This window comes from Diaporthe batatas (genome assembly GCF_019321695.1).
Source record: "Diaporthe batatas strain CRI 302-4 chromosome Unknown Contig00001, whole genome shotgun sequence".
NCBI lineage: Eukaryota > Fungi > Ascomycota > Sordariomycetes > Diaporthales > Diaporthaceae > Diaporthe > Diaporthe batatas.
In genome coordinates, this window is record NW_025408548.1 from 1911995 (window position 1) to 1930746 (window position 18752).

Consider the following 18752-nt stretch of genomic DNA (forward strand, 5'->3'; position numbering starts at 1 on the left):
GCCATCAACGACTCATCCAAGAAGCACGATGCGCCGGCAGGGTGCCACTGCGGCATGCTCACCCCGGCAGCCCGGCAGGCCTGTCTGGCACCTCCGATTCTGGCGGGCAGTTCAGGCAGTCTGCCGGTCGTCGTGAGGACTTGGCAAACGACGACATGTGAAATTCATACCCTGCGCCTTCTCTCGCTTCCAGCGTTGCACTGCATCCATGTGAGACATCACGTGCCAGCTTGCGCGCCCAGGTGCCTGGGCGCCCAGCTTGTGCAGCCTCCTCCTGTCTATAGGGGTTAGGGGTAGGCGAGATACGAGGCCTGCTCCATACAAAAGTACACAGTACAACATAACGCTCGCTCCAAAGGGATGGCTGGATGGATCGCCACTCATCAGATTGATCTGCCGCCCCTCATCTAGATCACAGTCTGCAGCCTTGCTGCACAATGAATGATCCATGCAAGTGCTGGATCTCTCGCTCCTGCTCAGTCCCCACCCTCGAGACTACCTAGGTTTTTGCCTTTTCTGTTTCCACAACATTGAACTCTGCCCATGCCTCCGGACCTCCGGCGGTGAGTAAACTCTTCGAATTGATCTCATGGACTATTTGTGTTTTTTGAGTTCCGCTGTTAAGCGAATCCACAGTTGGTAAATTTGTCTCTTATTCCCTCTTCGGCACTGTCTTACCGGTCTTGGTACATAAGTACTGTCCCCCAGCGCCGTAATGGGGTGTCTACAACTCCCAGGGCGAGTCATCTCCGCGCATATGCCCGCAAGAGCACGGCCTCCCTACTTGGACGATTCGTGCCGATGCTATATCTAATCACCTGATCTGGGTACTCCCGAGGTCTATGTTTGTTAAGTGCCGGACGAAGTGATCAGAACACACACACATATACCTACCTACCTAAGTACATATAGTCTTTCGGTTGGTTGGTTGAATAGTAAAGCGGCACAGGCGGATACCCCAGTAGCTGAAAGTTAAAATCGACTGGCCGCTCTCTTCATTAGGCATCACTGCCCGCCGCATCAGAGCCGTTCCATAGTATTATACCACTATACGAAACTATCTTTCTATATTGCCCTGGCATGTTTGAACAAGCCCCGGACTTTAGATTGTCCTCAAGTGGTCTCTACCTGTAGCGGAGCGGTCTACTATGCCGTCGGAATTGAGGACATTATCAGGTCATCTTTTCATGGGTCTCAATGTCGATTGCCTGATGCAATAAGTCAGCCGCTCATCCACCCAGTTCGTCAATGCAGCCCTTCCCGGCAAAGTGGGTTTGGATGGGTCTACATAGTCAACATTGAACTCAAAGTTCAGTTTGGATCTCGAACATCCTGCACAACTCCACACTGCCAGCCCTGGAGCCAGAGTGTCTGTCTCTGCAATTATGCTTACAGCCCCACAAGCTGCAGCATGCAAGCACGACGTGTAGAGCGCGCACGCACAGCACCACGTGGAGGTTCGAGAATACTACAGATTGGGTTCATCATCTCGAATGCAATCTATCACTTTCTGAGTCCAGTGCCAAGTTTCAGGTGTTGCTACATTCCCCGCACAGCACTATGATAATACATACATATAGTCTCCATATAGCCGGGACAACTCCATCGCCAACTTAGATGGTACTACATAGTAGACAATTAGGGTTCTCTTGTATCTCTACGAGCTGACTCCGGAGGTTCCAGATTAAGCATAGCCCAGGCTCCACAGGCATCGGGAGCGCTACGCAAGACATCTTCGGCCCACTCTGCTCCTCCTCCTCCGGACAAACCTTAATTATTATAAGCTGCCGCCTCAAGGCCTAGACTATGTGTAGACTAGCATTCCTAGGTAACCACGACCATAGACTTCAGCAAGACGACTCATGATCTGATGACAAAATCATACCTGATCATTCGACAGAGACGGGGTCTCGGAGTCCATCGTGCTGCCTCAGCTTCAAGCGCGCAGTCGGTAAAGCCTCGGACGATACCCACTTGCAGTTCAGCTCCGGTTAGGGTCTGTTGTCAGCCTGACAACTCTATTCGCCCTTTCATCAGTACTCTTGAAGTCATCCGCCTCGACTTCATGTACTTGTACTATCGTGATAACCAACCTCGCCCTGTCATAAAACTTTTTAGTACGGCGGCATCATGCGAATACGAGCCAGGCTTGCGGGTCCATGCTGACTTATTGCTGCTGATTGTGAAACCTTCTTCCATATTGTGGATACATCCTCACGAGGGCCCAGAATCGTCCGTCCGCGGGACGATCTATTAAATTCATCGTGGCTTGAATCAAGCATCCCTAGAAGAGTGTGAGTGGGCTTCATACCACGATCAGGCGCCGTTCCCCTGCCGCTTCTCATCTCCGAACCGTTGTCGCATTATGGCCTGTCCTCCTCCCTTGCCCTCCCCAGCCGCCGTACCTGGGCATGGTTCTTGGCCGGACAGCTGAGACGAACTTGATCTTGTGGTGTTCTCACCAAGAGATAAGACTTGATAGTTGACCGCCGCTGTAATATAAATAATAGCAGTCCCAGGGGCAATAATACTTGCGCTATGATGTATTCGACAAGCTACTCAATGTCTCTTATATAGACCTCACTGCGTCGATCGAGGTCTTCAAAATTGATACACTAGTCGCAATTCCCTTTTCTACCATTCTATCTCCTACCAGGCACAAGCAAAAAAAGGGTTACGCTCCACGTTGATTGTGCTCCGTAGTCCCTTTCACAAGTGAACTACATAGGACTTGAACGGCATTATCAGAGGCAAGCCGAGACACAATGGCGTTCACCATTGTGATCTCCGCAGTCGCGGTGCTAATTGCGTTGTTTATACTCGTCAAATCGATCCTTAGCACTCTGAGGGCTATCCGCTCTCCCTTGCGTGACATACCAGGTCCGTGGTATGCTCCGTTAACTACAGCACACCTCAAATGGGGTTTCTCCACTGGAGAGATCTGGAAGACTGTGGAGAAGGCTCACTCTGAATATGGGTCTATCGTCCGTCTCGGCCCGCGTCAGATATGGGTCTCAGACAAAGATGCCCTGAAGCAGATCTTGGTCAAGGTGGACCTCCCAAAGGTCGCAATGTACTCTGAGATCTCGCGGGACAAGCTGAGCCCGGGCCTCTTTGGCGAAATGTAAGTGCCTTCACCTCTCACCCTACCATTCTCCATGAAATATCAAAATATCCACGGGCTGAACAAGATCCTCTACAACAGTCGTTATGAGCCTCACAAGAAGCTGAAACGATTCTTGTCCCCGGCCTTTACAGTCAACTACATTGACAACCTGGAGTCTTACTTCCAGCACACCGTCCGTGCTCTGTTGTCGAAATATCAAAATGAAATCGACCACAACCTCCAACTGGCTAAGCACACCGGCTTCCAGGTGGACTTGATGGACGACCTCCATAATGTGGCCCTTGACATGTGAGTGAGCAGGAAATCCAGTCCAAGTCATGACACAACTAACTCGAGTGCTCGCAGAATGGGAGAATGCTCCTTCGGCAAAGGCTTCGGACAGACAAACCCAGGCCTGACCGAGATAGAAAATGGCGTGGACGAGCACGTGTGGAAGTCCATCCCCCGCTCCATCTTCGACGGGCTCGCCAAGCGGTACCGCACCGTCTACGTCAAGAAGTTCTTCCGCCAGCTGGGGTGGGACATCAAGTTCGACTGGCCGGCCGAGATGATCACGGCCATCGACGCCGTGGTGCGCCGCCGCAGCAGCAGCAGCAGCGGCGCCGCTCCCGGCGCCGACGTCGAGCGGCAGGACCTGCTGCAGCACATGATCGACGAGGGCCGCAAGCCCGACACGGGCACGGCCATGAGCAGCCGCGACATCATCGACCAGATGGCCGAGGTGCTGCTCGCCGGCTCCGAGACCACCAGCGGCACCATCGCGTGCCTGTTCCTCGAGCTGGCGCGGAACCCGCGCGTCAGGGCCAAGCTGCTGGCGAGCCTGCCCGCCCGCGGCGTCCTGGACGACGATATCATCACGTCCAAGACGGTGCGGTCGGACCCGCGGTATGAGTACCTCGAGGCCTGCATCAAGGAGAACCTGCGGATGCACCCCATCGCCTCGGAGATGGGCCGCCGGACCGGCGGCGAGTGGGTTGAGATCATGGGCTACAGGCTCCCGCCTCACACCGTGGTCAGTGCTAGCTACCGCGCTCTGCACCTTAATGAGGATCACTGGCCTCAGGCGCAGCGGTTCTGGCCTGAGCGGTGGCTGACAGAGGATAAGAGGGAGGGCGCCCCCGGCCCTGAGTAAGTCATCTAATATCTGCTTCCAGCAGACACCTTTTCATCTTGGTCGACGGCTGACTGACTGTATTGTTTCATAGCATGGACGCATACTATCCCTTCTCCGGTGGAAAGCACTCTTGCATAGGCATTAAGTAAGTAACATAAGAAAACCCTCAGCGCCTAACTGTTGGTCAGTGGATTTACTGATACGAACGTGCTGTGAACAGCTTTGCCTGGGCTGAGATGAGAATGGTGGCCGCCAACATCTTCAGCCGTTTCGATGTCATCGAGGTGCCTGGCCAGGACGTCGACTTCAGGCAGTACATCACTATGCAATTTGCCAGTGGTCACTGGCAAGTCAGACTCAAACCAAGGCAGCTGAAGTTCTGATTTCCGTGGCGCGGCATGCCATGCCAGTGCTCTGTAACTTCGGTCCACTCTCATAGCACCTTATTCTTTTTTAGCTTGCATAAATAGAACGACTTTGTGGATCGAACGCGTATGTCTATCGCAGTAAAAGCTCTCCTATGCATAATATTCCTGATGGTTGGGGTCTGGAAAAACGATGAAATCATTTTGTTCTGTTACCATCGTGGGAACATACCAAATAAACTGAGCACTGGAATTGGACGAATTGGCTCCTTGGACTCGGGATGAGCTTGGGCGTGGGGCTCTTAGTCGCCCCATCAGACGGGCTGTTCCTGGCCTGCCAACCAGCCCAGCCCACAGTGTTGCCTAGTGGACAGGAACGGAGGACCCTGCAGCTGCTGTGCCCCCGTAGCTCCAACAGTAGGCCCCATCTGATGCAACCTCGACTTGTCTCACGAGCTACTTGGGTACTTGCCCTGCCATTTTTTCTTCTCACTTCTTCCCTCATCTGCACAAACTCACTCAACACTTTCGCCACATTTGAAGATGGCGTGGTCAAGCATCTTGTCCACCGCTGGCATCCTACTATGTACCGCTCTCGGATACTTCGTTCATACGGCCTACAATCATCGTTGCAAGATCAATGAGCTTCGAAAGCAGGGCGTGGTAAGCGATCCAATTGCCGCCACTCGAGCAACGTCAGCTTCAACCTGGTCACTGACACCTTTGGAAGCCCATGCCCCAGGGATGGAGCTGGATCACAGGTCATCTAATGGTCCTCCAGAAATACCTGGACGGGGTCCCTCCTGATGCGGCCGTCGCGCTGGCCATGCGAGACCTCTGTGAGGAGCATACTGATACGGAGCTCTTCCTCATGGACTTTTGGCCAGTGTATCCCCCTCTTTTTACGGTGTTTGGTCCCGAATCCATCAACCAAATTTGCAACAAATACAATCTCCCCAAGCCTGCCGTCGCATCCCGATTTATGGAGCCAGTTACGGGTGGCCCGAATCTCATTAGCATGAATGGAGATGAGTGGAAGTACTGGAGATCTTTGTTCAACCCCGGATTCAGTACTGGTGCTATGCTCAACGGTGTACCTCACATCGTCGACTCAGTCCTGGTCTTCCGTGAGAAGTTGATCCAGAGAATTGGAAAAGGCATGTTTTCTTTGGACGATTTGGCCACAAAACTTACTCAAGAAGTTATCCTGAAAGTGACATTGTAAGTACTCATGACCCAGCCGGCCCACAGCTGCTGACATCCCAAGGGATGACGACTCAAGTAACCAAAACTCGCCTAATGTTCTCGCAATCACACTGGGGAAGATCTTAAGCTGGCATTCTTTCTGGGATCCTCGAGTGCTCATGCATCCCCTTCGACCCTTCAAGCAATGGTATCATGCACGGACTATGAACAAATACATCCGCCACGAGCTGGAGAGACGATTTCAAGAAACCAAGGCAGTACATGCAGCTGACACAGACCACACACGGCAGACCTCCAAGTCTATCAAGTCTGTCATCACGCTTGCGCTTGAAGCATACGTGGCACAGTCCCCAGACGCAGACTTGCTCCTCAGCCCAAAACTTGACGAGAAATTTGCTCGCTACGCAACGTACCAAATTCGGCTTTTCCTCTTCGCAGGCACCGACACCACAGCCTCCATGATGGTATACATCTATCACATGCTCGCCAAGCATCCAGAATGGCTTGAGAGACTGAGGGGCGAGCACGACGAGGTGTTTGGGAAGGACCCGAATACCGCAGCCAGCGTTATCAAGGCAAATCCTAGCCTTTTGAACAACTGTAAGCTCACAGTGGCGTTCACAAAGGAGGTTCTTCGCATATATGGCCCGGCTGGAACAGTACGTGCCGGGCGACCCGGGCTCACCGTCACCGACCACCAAGGCAGCGAACAGCCCATGGATTATATTGGCGCAAACGTACTGCATCACGCATTGCATGTCAATGCACGGGTATGGCCAAGGCCGAAGGAGTTCCTGCCCGAGCGGTTCCTCGTTGGGCCTGAAGACGAACTGTACCCGGACCCAGCAGCATTTCGGCCATTCGAGCAGGGTCCAAGGAACTGCATTGGGCAGACCTTGGTGTGGAATGAGCTTCGGATAGCTATTATTCTCACCTGCAGGGACCTTGAGTTACGGGATGCCTACGATGATTTCGATGCTGAGCGGGAGCGTCAGTTGGGCTTCGTCGAGAAGACGAAGAGGAGGTTCTTCGGACAACCTGTTCGAACCGTGCACGGAGAACGGGCGTACCAGACGGACTCGGCGGGGCTGCATCCTGCCAACGGATATCCTTGCTACGTAAGCTGGGCGAAGGGCCAGCAGTAATGGTTGCGCTACTCAAATCAAAGATTCGCTCGCCCAGAGTCAGAAATATTGGTCATCAGTGATTTCTCTTAAATTTTGAGCCATCTGCGGTGCGACTTCGTTGGCCTATCCTCGGCAGCGTGGAGCGATTCAAGCCGAGACATCCACAAACTGGCTATGGAGACTCGCGGGTTGTGGAGGTCTGGAAGGCTCACTCCAGCTTGTAGCCGCTGAATGTCACATCACTCGGGCATGACCAAAAACATTTTCCGATCTGCCCTCCTATTCAGGCAATGCCGTCGGCTACCGCTGAGTTCCAATGTGACGACACGGAGGGCAATAGACCGCTTCTTGGAGCGCAGCAATCCGTGAGCCCATCTAGGGAGGCGTGGCCTAGATGTCTGTTGGTTCTACGATACCAGCCACTGACCAATCCTGTGCTGGGACCAATCTTGGCGCATGATTCGGGCAGCGGCTCCGGGTTGCAGTAGGTGCACATGTTGGCCGAGGCTGGGGAGTGCGTTGGTGAAGTGATGCTACAACCATACCACAGAAAGGTTAATGATCCCTGTCTCAAGTGGAGCATGGTTCAGCCCCAAGGCTATTTTGGCCTTGATGCGTCTCTTGATCGCATTTTCCCTCAGGGGCTCCACTTTGAACCACCAACAGCATTTGCACAATGCAACCAACAACAATGGAAGAGTGCACACTTCTTGGCAGCCCGCCGATCTGAACTCAGCCTGGGGGACCATGTGGGAACAGGGTTGGACATCCAGGCCTGCGGACGAATATACCGGCCGTAGCAAAAGTACGAGCGAATTGTTCGGCACTTGATGAAAGCTAATGCCACAAAGATGCATTCAAGCAGGTCCCGTCTCGGAGAAAGGACCCCTAGGGACACAGGCGGCATGCGTCTAAAGATAACCGAGGTCTTTATTCGCTTGTGTACCCGACTTCAGTTTGCTTCAACAATGAGCATTGTTCTCGCGATGAGGATTATCGTGTATATGTATGACGAAGCAAGAAATCTACGCTTCCAGAGCCGGGCTTACCTTGGTGCCCTGACGATTCGTTTCGTGCTATAGACTTCGACCTCATGGGATTTTGCTAGACACGGACTGTGCTCACATTCAATCAAGCTACCTAGATCAGCCTGAGCTGAGCCAAGAATATGGCCCTTCGCTTCGATGAACCGCCATCACCAGAGAGGCTGGGACGCTCTGAGACCTGGATCGACCCTTTGGGAATTATCTGGGTCGGTACTCCGACTCGTAGGAGTCATACCTTCGGGTTTGAATATGGAAGTCAACATCCACTAACGTTCTCAGACGACGAGAGAGAAATGTATCCGCCACAGGAGATGGAGCAAGCACCATTCCCATATAATGACAGGGGCCCACAGCCCTGGGGGTTTCCTCCCCCTCCTCCCCTCCGACTATGCGACCCACGATTGCTTGCAAAACTGAGATTCCCCAACGATGTCCCCGTTCAGGTGCTAGAGAGGATGAAATACAGAGGCTTTAGAAGGTACGTCAACTATCCAACTAGATTATTCCACCTCCGGCCGCAGTCCAACCTGGAAATCCCCGAGGACCTGGACTGGGAGACTGCGTTCCTGTGGCGACAGGTCTCCAGCTCACTATGCAGGGCCGACTGGATTGAGGAGTTTCCCTACCCGGCGCTCGACATGCCCCTGCCGTATTTCCCAGAGGCACTCCTCCAGCATGGCCAGACCATCCGGACAAGCAAGCTCACCCCGGAAGAGGGTCTCGAGTTCGCCGCGGCTGTCTGTCACTCAGCCGCCAGGGGCCCGTCGGACCCAGAGCCAAACTTCAACGTCGAGTGGAAGGACATCAGGAAGATGGCTATAGGCGTCGTCGGGCAGCTCGAGAGGCAGGGGAACCCCGGGGCCGCCGCCATGGCCGCCAGTATGAGAGAACAAAGGAGGGACTGGAGGGAGTACGACTCGTTCTTCCGGTTCCGGGATTGGAACCACAAGCCCACGGGGATGGGATTTCGAGGCACCCGCGACTTGCTCTTCCTAGACGACGACTACCTGACCGACTTCCTCAAGCGCGCGAGCCAGGACGGCGCGGCCTCGGTGCGCATGAGGCCCGACGTCAAGCTCATCCCCTTCCTCGCCGGCCCCGACGCGGCCAAGGTGACCGCCATCATGGTCTCGGCCAAGGCCTTCCGGGACCCAGAGGCGCGGACGTACCTGTGCTACGCCATCGCCAGGGCCTTCCCCCGCCTCCACAGGCTCCGCCTGACCTCCATCGGCACCGTGGCCAGCGACGTCGCCGAGCGGCTGGGCCTGACGCCCGACCGCTGGTTCAAAACCGGCGAGCTCGGGTACTTCGCGCAGGAGGAGATGCGGCGCAACGGCGGCAGCAGCTACGTGCGGCGGGCCCGCGAGGACGCCGAGGCCCGCTTCGACACCGCCGGCATGTCGCCGGCGCTCATGAGGGCCACGGGCGCGTACGCCGACGGCCGGGGCCGGTCGCTGGCGGGCGACCTGGCGCGCACGCCCCTGGTGGCGTACGGCATCGGCGCGGGCCTCATGCACGACCCCGAGCCCCGCGCCCCAGCTGACCACGAGGGCGGGCGGGACCCGCCCTTCATAGCGGCCGTGCAGCACATGCTGACGGCCGCGTTCCGGGTCGTCGCCCGGCGGCGGGAGGCCTGTGCCGCGGTGGCGCGCGCCGAGGCGCGGGCCAGGCGGGCGGGCTGGCCGACGATGCTGCCGCGGCCTGTGCCTCTTGGCCCTGCGTGGGGTGTCTGGTCTGCCGACAGGTCGTACCGGCGCTGCGGGATGAGGCCCCAGGATTTCCGCTGGTGGGCAGAGGACCATATCGCCAGGGAGCGCCGCAGGCATGCCCACGCCCAACCCGAGCACTTCTCGTCCGAGGCTGAACCGCAGCCGGCCCACTCTGTGCCGTATGCGCGGGTCGAGGCGACTGTGCTGATCTACGATCGGGATGCCTATGACAGGAATGTTTATGGTGGGTGGACGGGTTTCGCTCCTGGCGTTGACTTGTCTTACTTCCCATAAGATTTGAGGTTGTTACTCGTTGTTGACTGCCAGGCATGACTGAATGAAAAGGTAAGATAGGTTTCGGTCAGGTTTTTTCTTCTCCCAGTAGGTAAGTCCGTGTATACGCTTTCAAATGTAAACTTTCTCCCAAACTAGTATACATCACCACCTTTTAATGTGATTCAAAATTAAAATCAAAAGGATGAAAGAGCACTCAGGGGGACACAGTACCTAGGTAGGATCAACAAAGGGCTCAAGGCTTGTTTGGGCTCCTCTCACCCATGAGGCTTGCTCCAACGATCATCAACCTCTTCAATATGCTTGAAAATGCATCTTCCACAGTCCGCAGCAGTATCCAGTCCTGCCGCTGCAAATATGACCTTGGTTGTTCGTGAGCTACGCTGATCTTCGACCCATGGCGTCGAGGAAGACCGTAGCAGCTTGCACGCATTCAACCCTATCATACATGATATATTGATCAGACCTTTCTCCGCCATGATATCTGACAAAAGATGCCTCAAACTTTGCATTCCAAAATAATAATATATGGCTTGCTAAATCAATCCCGCACCGGAGTGGAGGAGCGTGTGTATACATGTCCACCTAAAACATCTTCTTCATGCGCTGAAAAACGCCGTGTTCAGCATTGGGCATGAACTGCCCGCTGTCAGGGTACTCAATGGGGCTCCCGGCGAAGAAGTCGTCGCCGGGACCCAGGCCGTTCGACAGTGCTTCGTACACCCTCGACATCTCGTTGCGCAGGCGCAGTCCGTTCTTCGCGTCCTCGCCACCCGAGGACAGGCCGCCGTGGCCCGCTGCGCCGCTAGGTGCCCCGTTGTACGGCGAAGCCCCTCCGGCATGCGGCGTGAGGCTGCCCATCCGGCTCGGCGGTTGAGTGGGTCCGCTAAACCCAGCTATGAACCCGGGGCTCGGTGACGCCCGCTGGCCGGCACTGGTGCTACTGATGGAGCCGTGGCGGTCAGAGGATGACAGGACGTCAAAGGGGGGCTGCCCCCCGCGGGACATTCGCGCCATCCCCGCCATCGCCAATTGTTCCTTCTGCCGACCCCGTCGATCATCGGTCTTGTCGGCAAGGCCCACAAAAGGCGCATATGTCTTCAATGTCTCCATTGTCTGCCACAGCCTCTGGCTAACATGGCTCTTGGATGAAATGTCCTCAATGAGCCCCATGGACATGTTGAACGGGTCCCGACACTGGTCACTCAAGTCGCCGGGACGGTGGGCCGATGCGAGAAAAAGACAGGCAATCGCCGAGGTCAGGAAGTGGTTGTAGAATACCTGGATACGGCGGTAGACATCGGCGTGCGTGTTCAGAATACTAAGACAGTGTATTGTTTCCTTCGCAAGGTCGACGACACGCTGGGCAAGATCAAGGTTGTTGGAGATGCTTGTTGACGAATGGAGGATGGGTGTATACAGCCAGATGCGAATCTGTCACACGAATCAGACTGCGCTTGTTCGGGTTGAACCTGGAGCGAAACTCACCTGGTTCAGTCTCAATCGTGTCCAGATTTGGAGACGATCATTGTCGTAGGTAGGAGTGCCCGGTATAGGTACATGAGCCGTGAGTCCGTCGATCTTGATTCCCTCCGGGACCGATTTCTCGTACCAATCCAGTATCTCTTTGTCCAGCTCCTCAAATTGAGCGCGCTCTATCTGACGCATGATGGTAGGATCGAAGAAGTCCACAAGCTTCCAGACCTTGGCACACACCCTGGAGAAAGTGACCATGGATACGAGGTACGGGAATTCATCCTGCAAGGTAAGTTAGCACACGTTCAACAGCTGCGGCACGATATTGAGATTGGGCTCGGGCGGAGGGGGACGGGATGCGGGGCGTAACTGGGGAGAGCACCATCACACTTACAGGCCACGGAAGATGCGGGTCTATTTTGTCGTCGTGAACGACGAAAGGAAGCCCGACGCCAAAACTCCACCGACGATCCAGCACGTATGCCGACCAGAACGTGTTGATGGCGTTCCTGCGGTCTTGGTCATTGCCCATGGCGTCGATGACGTCCCTCCTGTGAATGCCAAGCTCAAAGCACAGGCGAGTGACCTGGCCCATCACCCTCCACGCTAGAGTCTCATCGTTGGAGAGGAATCTGTAGCCGCCGACGAGGGCCAAGAAGGGCAGGTTCGTTATCTTGCTCTGGTCGCTCATGAGCATCCGGTCTACCGTAGGCTGCATGCTGTCCCACAGCTGGATGGCCTTGGGGCTGTAGCCCTGCCCTTCGACCACCAGGCCGATGCACATGATGATCTTGAGTTCCAGCGTGTGGATGTTGTTGATGCCTTCGTCTTGGCCAATGCCGTGTGGAGCGAGCCCATTCTTGCTGCTGGCCTCCATCCAATCGCACAGAAAAACGGCATGGCTCACGACATTGTTGATATTGAGGACGGGGTACATGATGCCGACTTCCTCCTGGTGGAGCCTGCACAGGCGTACCATCTCCTTCTTGTCGAAGTTCCACAGGGGATCTCGCGCACGACCCCGAGGCATTTCGGCAGCTGAGGGCCAGGTCTGGTAGGGCGATGGGGCAGGTGAGTCCTCGATCATGACCGCGTTGTCCTCGAGTCCTTCGGCGGCAGCAAGGTCCATGTGCGGCAACTTCCCTTCTTGCCTCATCTGTCGCAGCGAGTTCTTAGCAAGATCGACGGTGAAGGAGGCACTCGTCGGGCCACGGAAAAGGAGCGGGGCCCGGGGCGGCGGCAGGTCCTGCCTGTGGACGGAGGACATGGTTGCTGTGGACGGGGAAGGAGTGACGGCAGCGCTGTTCGGGAAGGGCAGGGCCCGGTCATGGATTGGGGCGAGGTGCAGTGTTTCCTGCTTGAGGGCGTTCATGGACTGAAACAGGGTGTCAACCTGCTCCTGCAGTCGGGCGACATTGTCTCTCATTTCCCTGAACTCGTCCGAGTCCTTGAAGTTGTTGGAGCAGCAGTTGGGCGCATACTGGCAGGCGAGGTTGAGGTTGCCGCAGCGCTGGCACGGCGTCTCGCCATTGCACTTGATCTTGCGCCGCTTGCACTCGTTACTGAGGTGGAGGAGGGCATCGTTAGCTTTCTGCAGTTGTCTGTCTCCCCCGCGACGCGACACTTGGGCTCGAGGGGTGCTGGAGCCGCAGGCCGTCACCGGCTGGCTGGCTCATGCATGCCCCATGCCCCTGTTCGCCGTGCGGTCTGGATGGAGGGAAGCTTCGGGGATCGAGCTTGTGGGCCGTGGGCCGTGGGCCGTGGGCCGTGGGCCGTGGGCTTCTCGGGCCGGGCAGAGTTACGACGTACCAAGCGATGGAGATGTACTGTGAGCAGTCGCAAAAGCAACGGTCAGCAAGCAAGATCCCGCCCAGGTGTGACTGACTGGCTACTCCTGCTGCTGTCACCACTTACCCTGTTCCTCTTGCTCCTCTGCTGTCTCTGCGAGGAGTCGTCGCTGGCGTTGTCGTTGAGCTTCCGCTTCGCCCCGGCAGTGGCGGCGACGCCACCGTTTCCTCCTCCTCCTCCACCGCCAGCACCACCGCCATTTGCATGAGAGCGATGCGCTGACACAGGGCCAGGGGTCGAGACAGAAGCACCGTGATTTCTTGCGGGCTGGGGGTTGTGGTTGGCAGCAAAGGCGAGGGGTGATGGGTGTGCGGAATTGCTTCCGACGGCGGAAACAGACGACCCAGCGCTCTGGCTGGGATGACGTGGAGTGGTGGCGGCGGTCGAAGCGCCTGGGCCTATTACGACTCCAGCCATGTGTGCTGCAGGCCTCGAGTTGGCATTGGGTGTCGTTGTCGATGTCGGTGCGGCCGAGGGGACAGCTCCTGGAAGGAAAGATCGAAGGTCGCTGACCTGGGTTTCCAGATGCTCCATCTTCTTGATTCCTGATGTGCCCTCATTGTTATTCTCATGATCGAAGAAGTGAGGAACGGGCTGGGGCCCGTGGCTGGGGGAATGCGAATTTTGGGGGAATGGGGAACAACTACACGGTACCCGGGTACCCGGGTACCTGGTACGGGGTACTTGCTTGGTAGCTGGGGCTTTGGGCTGGGCCAGCCCACTGGCCAGACGCGGAAACTAGGGGACGTGGAGAGATAAGACACCCTGACTCTGGGCACCACAGCCCTACCTAGACGACCCAAGGGGTCCTAAAACCCAGGGACAGCAGCCCTGGGGCCTGGGGCCTGGGCGGAAGAGCTCAGCTCTCCCTGGCTGCCCTGGCGAGATTGGCCTACCACAATGCGATTCCAATATTCATTCCTTGGCCCCGTGCGTTTTCACACAGAAACACCAAAGACCACCACCCCCCCCAAGACCGATCCGATAAAAATTCCTCTTCCGCACTGATGTCTCGGTGTGCAGCATGCCAGTGCGCTGTATTGTATTGCAACGAGACAAAACAATGGGCAGCCGTGGCGGCGCTGGCGAGTCGCGTGGCATCCCGTGAATCCATTCATCACCCAAAGGCATGGAGATAGCGGCACAGACACGCAGGCCTGCATATCGCCACGAGAAGCAAGGGATGCGTCTTCACCCCCCGGTGGCGGAAATGCCTGTGAGACCCGAGCAGAGATTATTCAGATATCTGCCCGCAGTCTACAGCCACAAAATTTCATCTTCCCTTATCTGCCTGCCCGCCCGCCTGCCCGCCTGCCTCTCCCCCCTGGCAGGTGTTTGGATGACGACTTGGCTGCCCTTTCGCGAGATGGGACCACGGCAGCTGCACGCTTCTGTCCACGACTGCGTCACTTCACTCGCGCAGAAAGACGTTATGCGATGGCTTGCACGCCCTTCGACGCCATTCCCGACAACAAACATATTCAAGGCACAGGAACAGACAGGAGATTCCAGCCCCCTGCATTATCTTGTGAGTACGGCTTGAGGACAACAGCAAGATTTCTCAAACACCGCTTCCAGGGGCCAATCATTGGTGACGATGCGCTTCCATCCGTATCTAGAGGCGCACGCGTCAACTAGGCAGGCAAGCATCACCAGGAAAGCCAGTCTGGCGGTGAAGAAAGGGCATGCACCGTGTTAGTGGCGCTCAACGTCTCGAGCACCATCAGGTCGTGCCGCCGCGGGGAGTCTTGACGCCCTGTTCCCGTTGTGATCTGAGAAACTCATTGATAATCAGGAATTGTGGCTTTCTTAACGTGTGCCTGCCGCCATCGCCATCCCTTTGCATTGTTTAACGGCTCAGAAGGCTGCTGCCGCTGCCACTGCCGCTCACATCATCGTCACCACACGTGGTGGTGTGGAAAGGGCGAGGTTAAAGAAATATCCATCGTGCGGTTGGCATGTTTGTGGTCAAGGCAGACTGGGCAGATTGCCATCTTCCAGGAAACTTGGAATAATGGCATTGGAAAACTGTAAGCCACATGTCTTGGGCGATATATCGAGGACCATCAGACTTGGAACGCAGTGGCGTCCCTCCTGCATCTCACGTCTTATAGATGGAGGAAAAGCTCCTGTTGGCATTCACGATGGTCACGTCATGGTCAAGTACGGGAGACACAGTCGGCTGAAACTTGCCGCGTTGCCTGATATTTCGACGGGCCGGCTGGCAAGAATCGGAACATTGTGCTCGGTCCGGGGTGCAAGAGGCGTACGGGCCGTGGGGTTCTGACACAGTTTCAATAGTGACTCGATCATTGTTCTCTAACTAGCTTGAGCATCTGTTCGGTGTCAAGGGTAGGTGATATCCCAGCAGATTGGGATACTAACTACCCTCCCCGGAAAGAGTCCAAGAATGCAAGGCCCACATTGCCTTGAGAGGGATAACCACGACTGCTTAGAGTTAAGCAGCGGGGAATACAGGATGCCATCGTTGCCCTGCCAAACGACTCACGGTGGTCGCATGCCCGGTTCGTAATCCACCAGATCTTGGCCGGGCTATTCGTACTGAACAGCTCAGCGCAAAGACGCGGATCACTGACACGTCTCCTTTAGAAGACGCCGCCGTTATTTCTGCCCTGTCCTTAGACCCATCGTCACCGGACCTCCTCGGCCTGGCTCTTCCTTCCGCCATCCTTATTCCTCCTATAACATCAAGTAACGAAGATGGGGCTTAGATCTTCACACCCTCCAGGATAGGCTTCGCCTCCTCGCTCTGCCACCAAGACACACCAGGCTCGCCGGGGAAGGTGAACCTGTCCATGCTGTCGGGCTTCATCTCGACACTGTAGCCCGGGTCCATGGGGGTCTGGTAGTACCCGTCCTTGATGACGGAGGGGTGCAGGAAGTGCTCGTGCAGGTGGTCGACGTACTCGAGCACGGACAGCTTGCCGGTGACGACGACGTAGTCGATGGTGCTCAGGTGCTGGGTGTACTCGGGCAGGCCGACGCCGCCCGAGTGGGGCACGATGGGGACGCCGTACTTCTTGGCCATGAGCAGGACGGCGAGGACCTCGTTGACGCCGCCCATGCGGCAGGCGTCGATCTGGCAGACGTCGATGGCGCCGCTGACGATGAGCTGCTTGAAGATGACGCGGTTCTGGCACATCTCGCCGGTGGCGACGCCGATGCCGTAGGGCCGCAGCGCGTCGCGCACCGCCTTGTGGCCCAGGATGTCGTCGGGCGAGGTCGGCTCCTCGATGAACCACGGCTTGAACTCCTTGAGCTCCTTCATGTAGCTGATGGCCTCGGGGACGGACCACACCTGGTTGGCGTCCACCATGAGCACGTTGCCCTTGTCGTAGCCGATGATCTCGCGCGCGATCGACAGCCTGTGCTTGTCCTGCTCGATGCTGCCGCCCACCTTGAGCTTGAAGTGCCGGTACCCCTTGGACAGCGTCTCCTGCAGCAGCGCCTTCATCTTGTCCTCGCCGTAGCCCAGCCAGCCCGCCGACGTCGTGTAGGCCGGCACGGCCCGCGAGTTCTCGGCCTCCTTGATGCGCTCCGCCTTGCCCACCTCCGACTCCTTGAGCAGGGCCACCGCCTCCTCGGGCGTGATGGCGTCCGTGATGTAGCGGAAGTCGATGCACCGCACAAACTCCTCGGGCGACATCTCGGCCACGATGCGCCACACCGGCTTGCCCAGCACCTTGGCCCACAGGTCCCAGATGGCGTTGACGACGGCGCCCAGCGCCAGGTGGATGACTCCCTTCTCGGGGCCGATCCACCGCAGCTGCGAGTCGTTGACCAGGTGCCGCCACGTCTTGCCCCAGTCGGCCACGAGCTCGCTGAGCTTCTTGCCCTTGATGCGGTCCGCCACGTGGTTGATGGCCGCGCAGACGATGTCGTTGCCACGGCCGATGGTGAAGGTCATGCCGTGGCCGGTGAACTTGTCGTCCGACGTGGTCAGGATGCAGTAGGCAGACGAGTAGTCACCGGCGGCGTTCATGGCATCACTGCCGGTCTTGTCGAGGGACGTGGGGAAGCGGACATCCCTCGTCGTCCAGCCGGTGATGGTGATGTCTAGGGACGCCATGTTGACTTGACGGCAATGAGTATGTCTTGGTACTTGGGGTGAACTGAGGGTGGAGGAGAAAGGGAGGGCGAGGGGTGAAGGAGATGTAGTAGATATGGACGGGAGGGGATCAAGAGAGTGCAATGACGGCGTAGATTGGAGATGAAGGAGGCTATTTAACGACACGAGTCTGTCCTCCTAGGAAGAATCGTGTGATTGCTATGGACGGGAGTACGAGCTAAACAAGCCCGGGCCTCTGTCGTCCGGCCGAATTCTTCTCCTGATGTCGGCACCACTACGACCGGCTGGCCCGTAGTAGCCTGCCTCTCCCATGCCCCCTGGACGCCTATGGAGGGCATCGTCGTCAAATGGCGGGGGAGGGGTCGACCGAGGGGCATATTTTGTGGGGGCCTGTCCAGCTCAATGGGCCCTCAGCCGACGGTTTGATTAGTGGAAAAACTAATCGAGGTGCAGGGATCGCCTTCTCGACCGTTAAAATTCCCGACGGAATCCCGTGGCAGAGCATCCGACTGCCGGCTAGAACACGCCCGATCTACGCAGTGAGGCCACACTTCAGCCTGTCATGAGACGGTGAAGGAACTTCTCTTTCATTTAGGGGAAATTTCTGGCAGAATTACTAGGGCAACAGTCCTCCTATGCGACGATCGAGGATCATCTTCCACCTATTTCATGATCATCAACTGCGAAAAGCTTGTGAGAACGGGTGGCGTAGTCCAGCTTCCCAGCCTCGAAGGGCACACACGGAACATCCTCTTTGGGAGCCTGACGAGGCTGCGTAACCCCGGATCTCGCTGTGGGCATAATACGTGCAAAATATGGTGTCGATATTTCTGAGACTAAGAACACGTTGACAGCTTTGGTTCGTGCAAAAGCCCAGGTTTTGACTTTTTCACCCACCGAGGCGTCATGGTTTAACGCCTGTGGCTGTATGGTTGGAGTCGGGCCACGAGGCGACGCCCATCGCGCTGACATCCGAGTCGCGCATGAACTCCCAACGCGAACGATTGCGATGGGTTGTGACAAGTCCCAGCACCCTTTCTCCAATCCAAGCTCCTCTAACATACGTCAATCTCACATATTTAGATAAATAATTATTTTCTAGGCGCTACCACCGCGGCGAGAGAAGCTCCCACTGGTGTCACTCGATGTCGCCCGTGCCAAGCCACGGCATGGAGATGAGGCCATCCGATAAAGGGCGCCCGTGAACAGTGGCCTACACGTCGAATTCGGGCTCATGAGGTTATCAACCCAACCCTGGAAGACCTGGCGTCTCAGGAAGGACAAGCAGTTGCAAAAAAAGCTCACAAATAGCCTCCGACACCATGATCTGGAATCAAATACGTGGAGCTG

The 18752-nt window shown here is 56.5% G+C and overlaps 5 protein-coding genes across 5 annotated transcripts; 3 read left to right on the forward strand and 2 right to left on the reverse strand.

Annotated features, from left to right (window-relative positions):
• Positions 1–3071: 3071 nt before the first annotated feature.
• Positions 3072–4624, forward strand: KVR01_000539 (uncharacterized protein; the record flags this gene model as incomplete). Its single annotated transcript, XM_044791192.1, has 5 exons — positions 3072–3124; positions 3206–3415; positions 3473–4255; positions 4333–4386; positions 4462–4624. The coding sequence occupies 5 exons, from the start codon at positions 3072–3074 to the stop codon at positions 4622–4624; spliced, it is 1263 nt and encodes a 420-aa protein (XP_044650488.1).
• Positions 4625–5120: 496 nt separating this feature from the next.
• Positions 5121–7182, forward strand: KVR01_000929 (uncharacterized protein). The gene is made up of 3 exons (XM_044787838.1): positions 5121–5269; positions 5337–5827; positions 5874–7182. Exons 1-3 carry the CDS (start codon positions 5150–5152, stop codon positions 6955–6957), a joined length of 1695 nt encoding a protein of 564 aa, XP_044650878.1. The 5' UTR covers positions 5121–5149; the 3' UTR covers positions 6958–7182.
• Positions 7183–8107: 925 nt separating this feature from the next.
• Positions 8108–9988, forward strand: KVR01_000671 (uncharacterized protein; the record flags this gene model as incomplete). Its single annotated transcript, XM_044784201.1, has 1 exon — positions 8108–9988. One exon carries the CDS (start codon positions 8108–8110, stop codon positions 9986–9988), a length of 1881 nt encoding a protein of 626 aa, XP_044650620.1.
• A 72-nt stretch (positions 9989–10060) lies between these two features.
• KVR01_000436 (uncharacterized protein) lies at positions 10061–13899 on the reverse strand. The gene is made up of 5 exons (XM_044793549.1): positions 13379–13899; positions 13274–13290; positions 11859–13026; positions 11477–11746; positions 10061–11422 (listed from the first exon to the last, which is right to left on the reverse strand). Exons 1-5 carry the CDS (start codon positions 13844–13846, stop codon positions 10574–10576), a joined length of 2772 nt encoding a protein of 923 aa, XP_044650385.1. The 5' UTR covers positions 13847–13899; the 3' UTR covers positions 10061–10573.
• Positions 13900–14321: 422 nt separating this feature from the next.
• Positions 14322–18008, reverse strand: KVR01_000887 (uncharacterized protein). Its single transcript, XM_044788627.1, has one exon. It carries the CDS (start codon positions 17400–17402, stop codon positions 16041–16043), a length of 1362 nt encoding a protein of 453 aa, XP_044650836.1. The 5' UTR covers positions 17403–18008; the 3' UTR covers positions 14322–16040.
• Positions 18009–18752: the final 744 nt, after the last annotated feature.

Bases quoted from the DNA above. Each gene is read 5' to 3' on its own strand.
- KVR01_000887 (XM_044788627.1), bottom strand. From the start codon at position 17,402: ATGGCGTCCCTAGACATCACCATCACCGGCTGGACGACGAGGGATGTC.
- KVR01_000929 (XM_044787838.1), top strand. From the start codon at position 5,150: ATGGCGTGGTCAAGCATCTTGTCCACCGCTGGCATCCTACTATGTACC. The intron at 5,270-5,336 runs GTAAGCGATCCA...CACCTTTGGAAG, and splicing joins AGCTTCGAAAGCAGGGCGTG to CCCATGCCCCAGGGATGGAG. The intron at 5,828-5,873 runs GTAAGTACTCAT...TGACATCCCAAG, and splicing joins GTTATCCTGAAAGTGACATT to GGATGACGACTCAAGTAACC.
- KVR01_000436 (XM_044793549.1), bottom strand. From the start codon at position 13,846: ATGGAGCATCTGGAAACCCAGGTCAGCGACCTTCGATCTTTCCTTCCA. The intron at 11,747-11,858 runs GTAAGTGTGATG...CTTACCTTGCAG, and splicing joins ACCCGCATCTTCCGTGGCCT to GATGAATTCCCGTACCTCGT. The intron at 11,423-11,476 runs GTGAGTTTCGCT...TTCGTGTGACAG, and splicing joins CACGATTGAGACTGAACCAG to ATTCGCATCTGGCTGTATAC.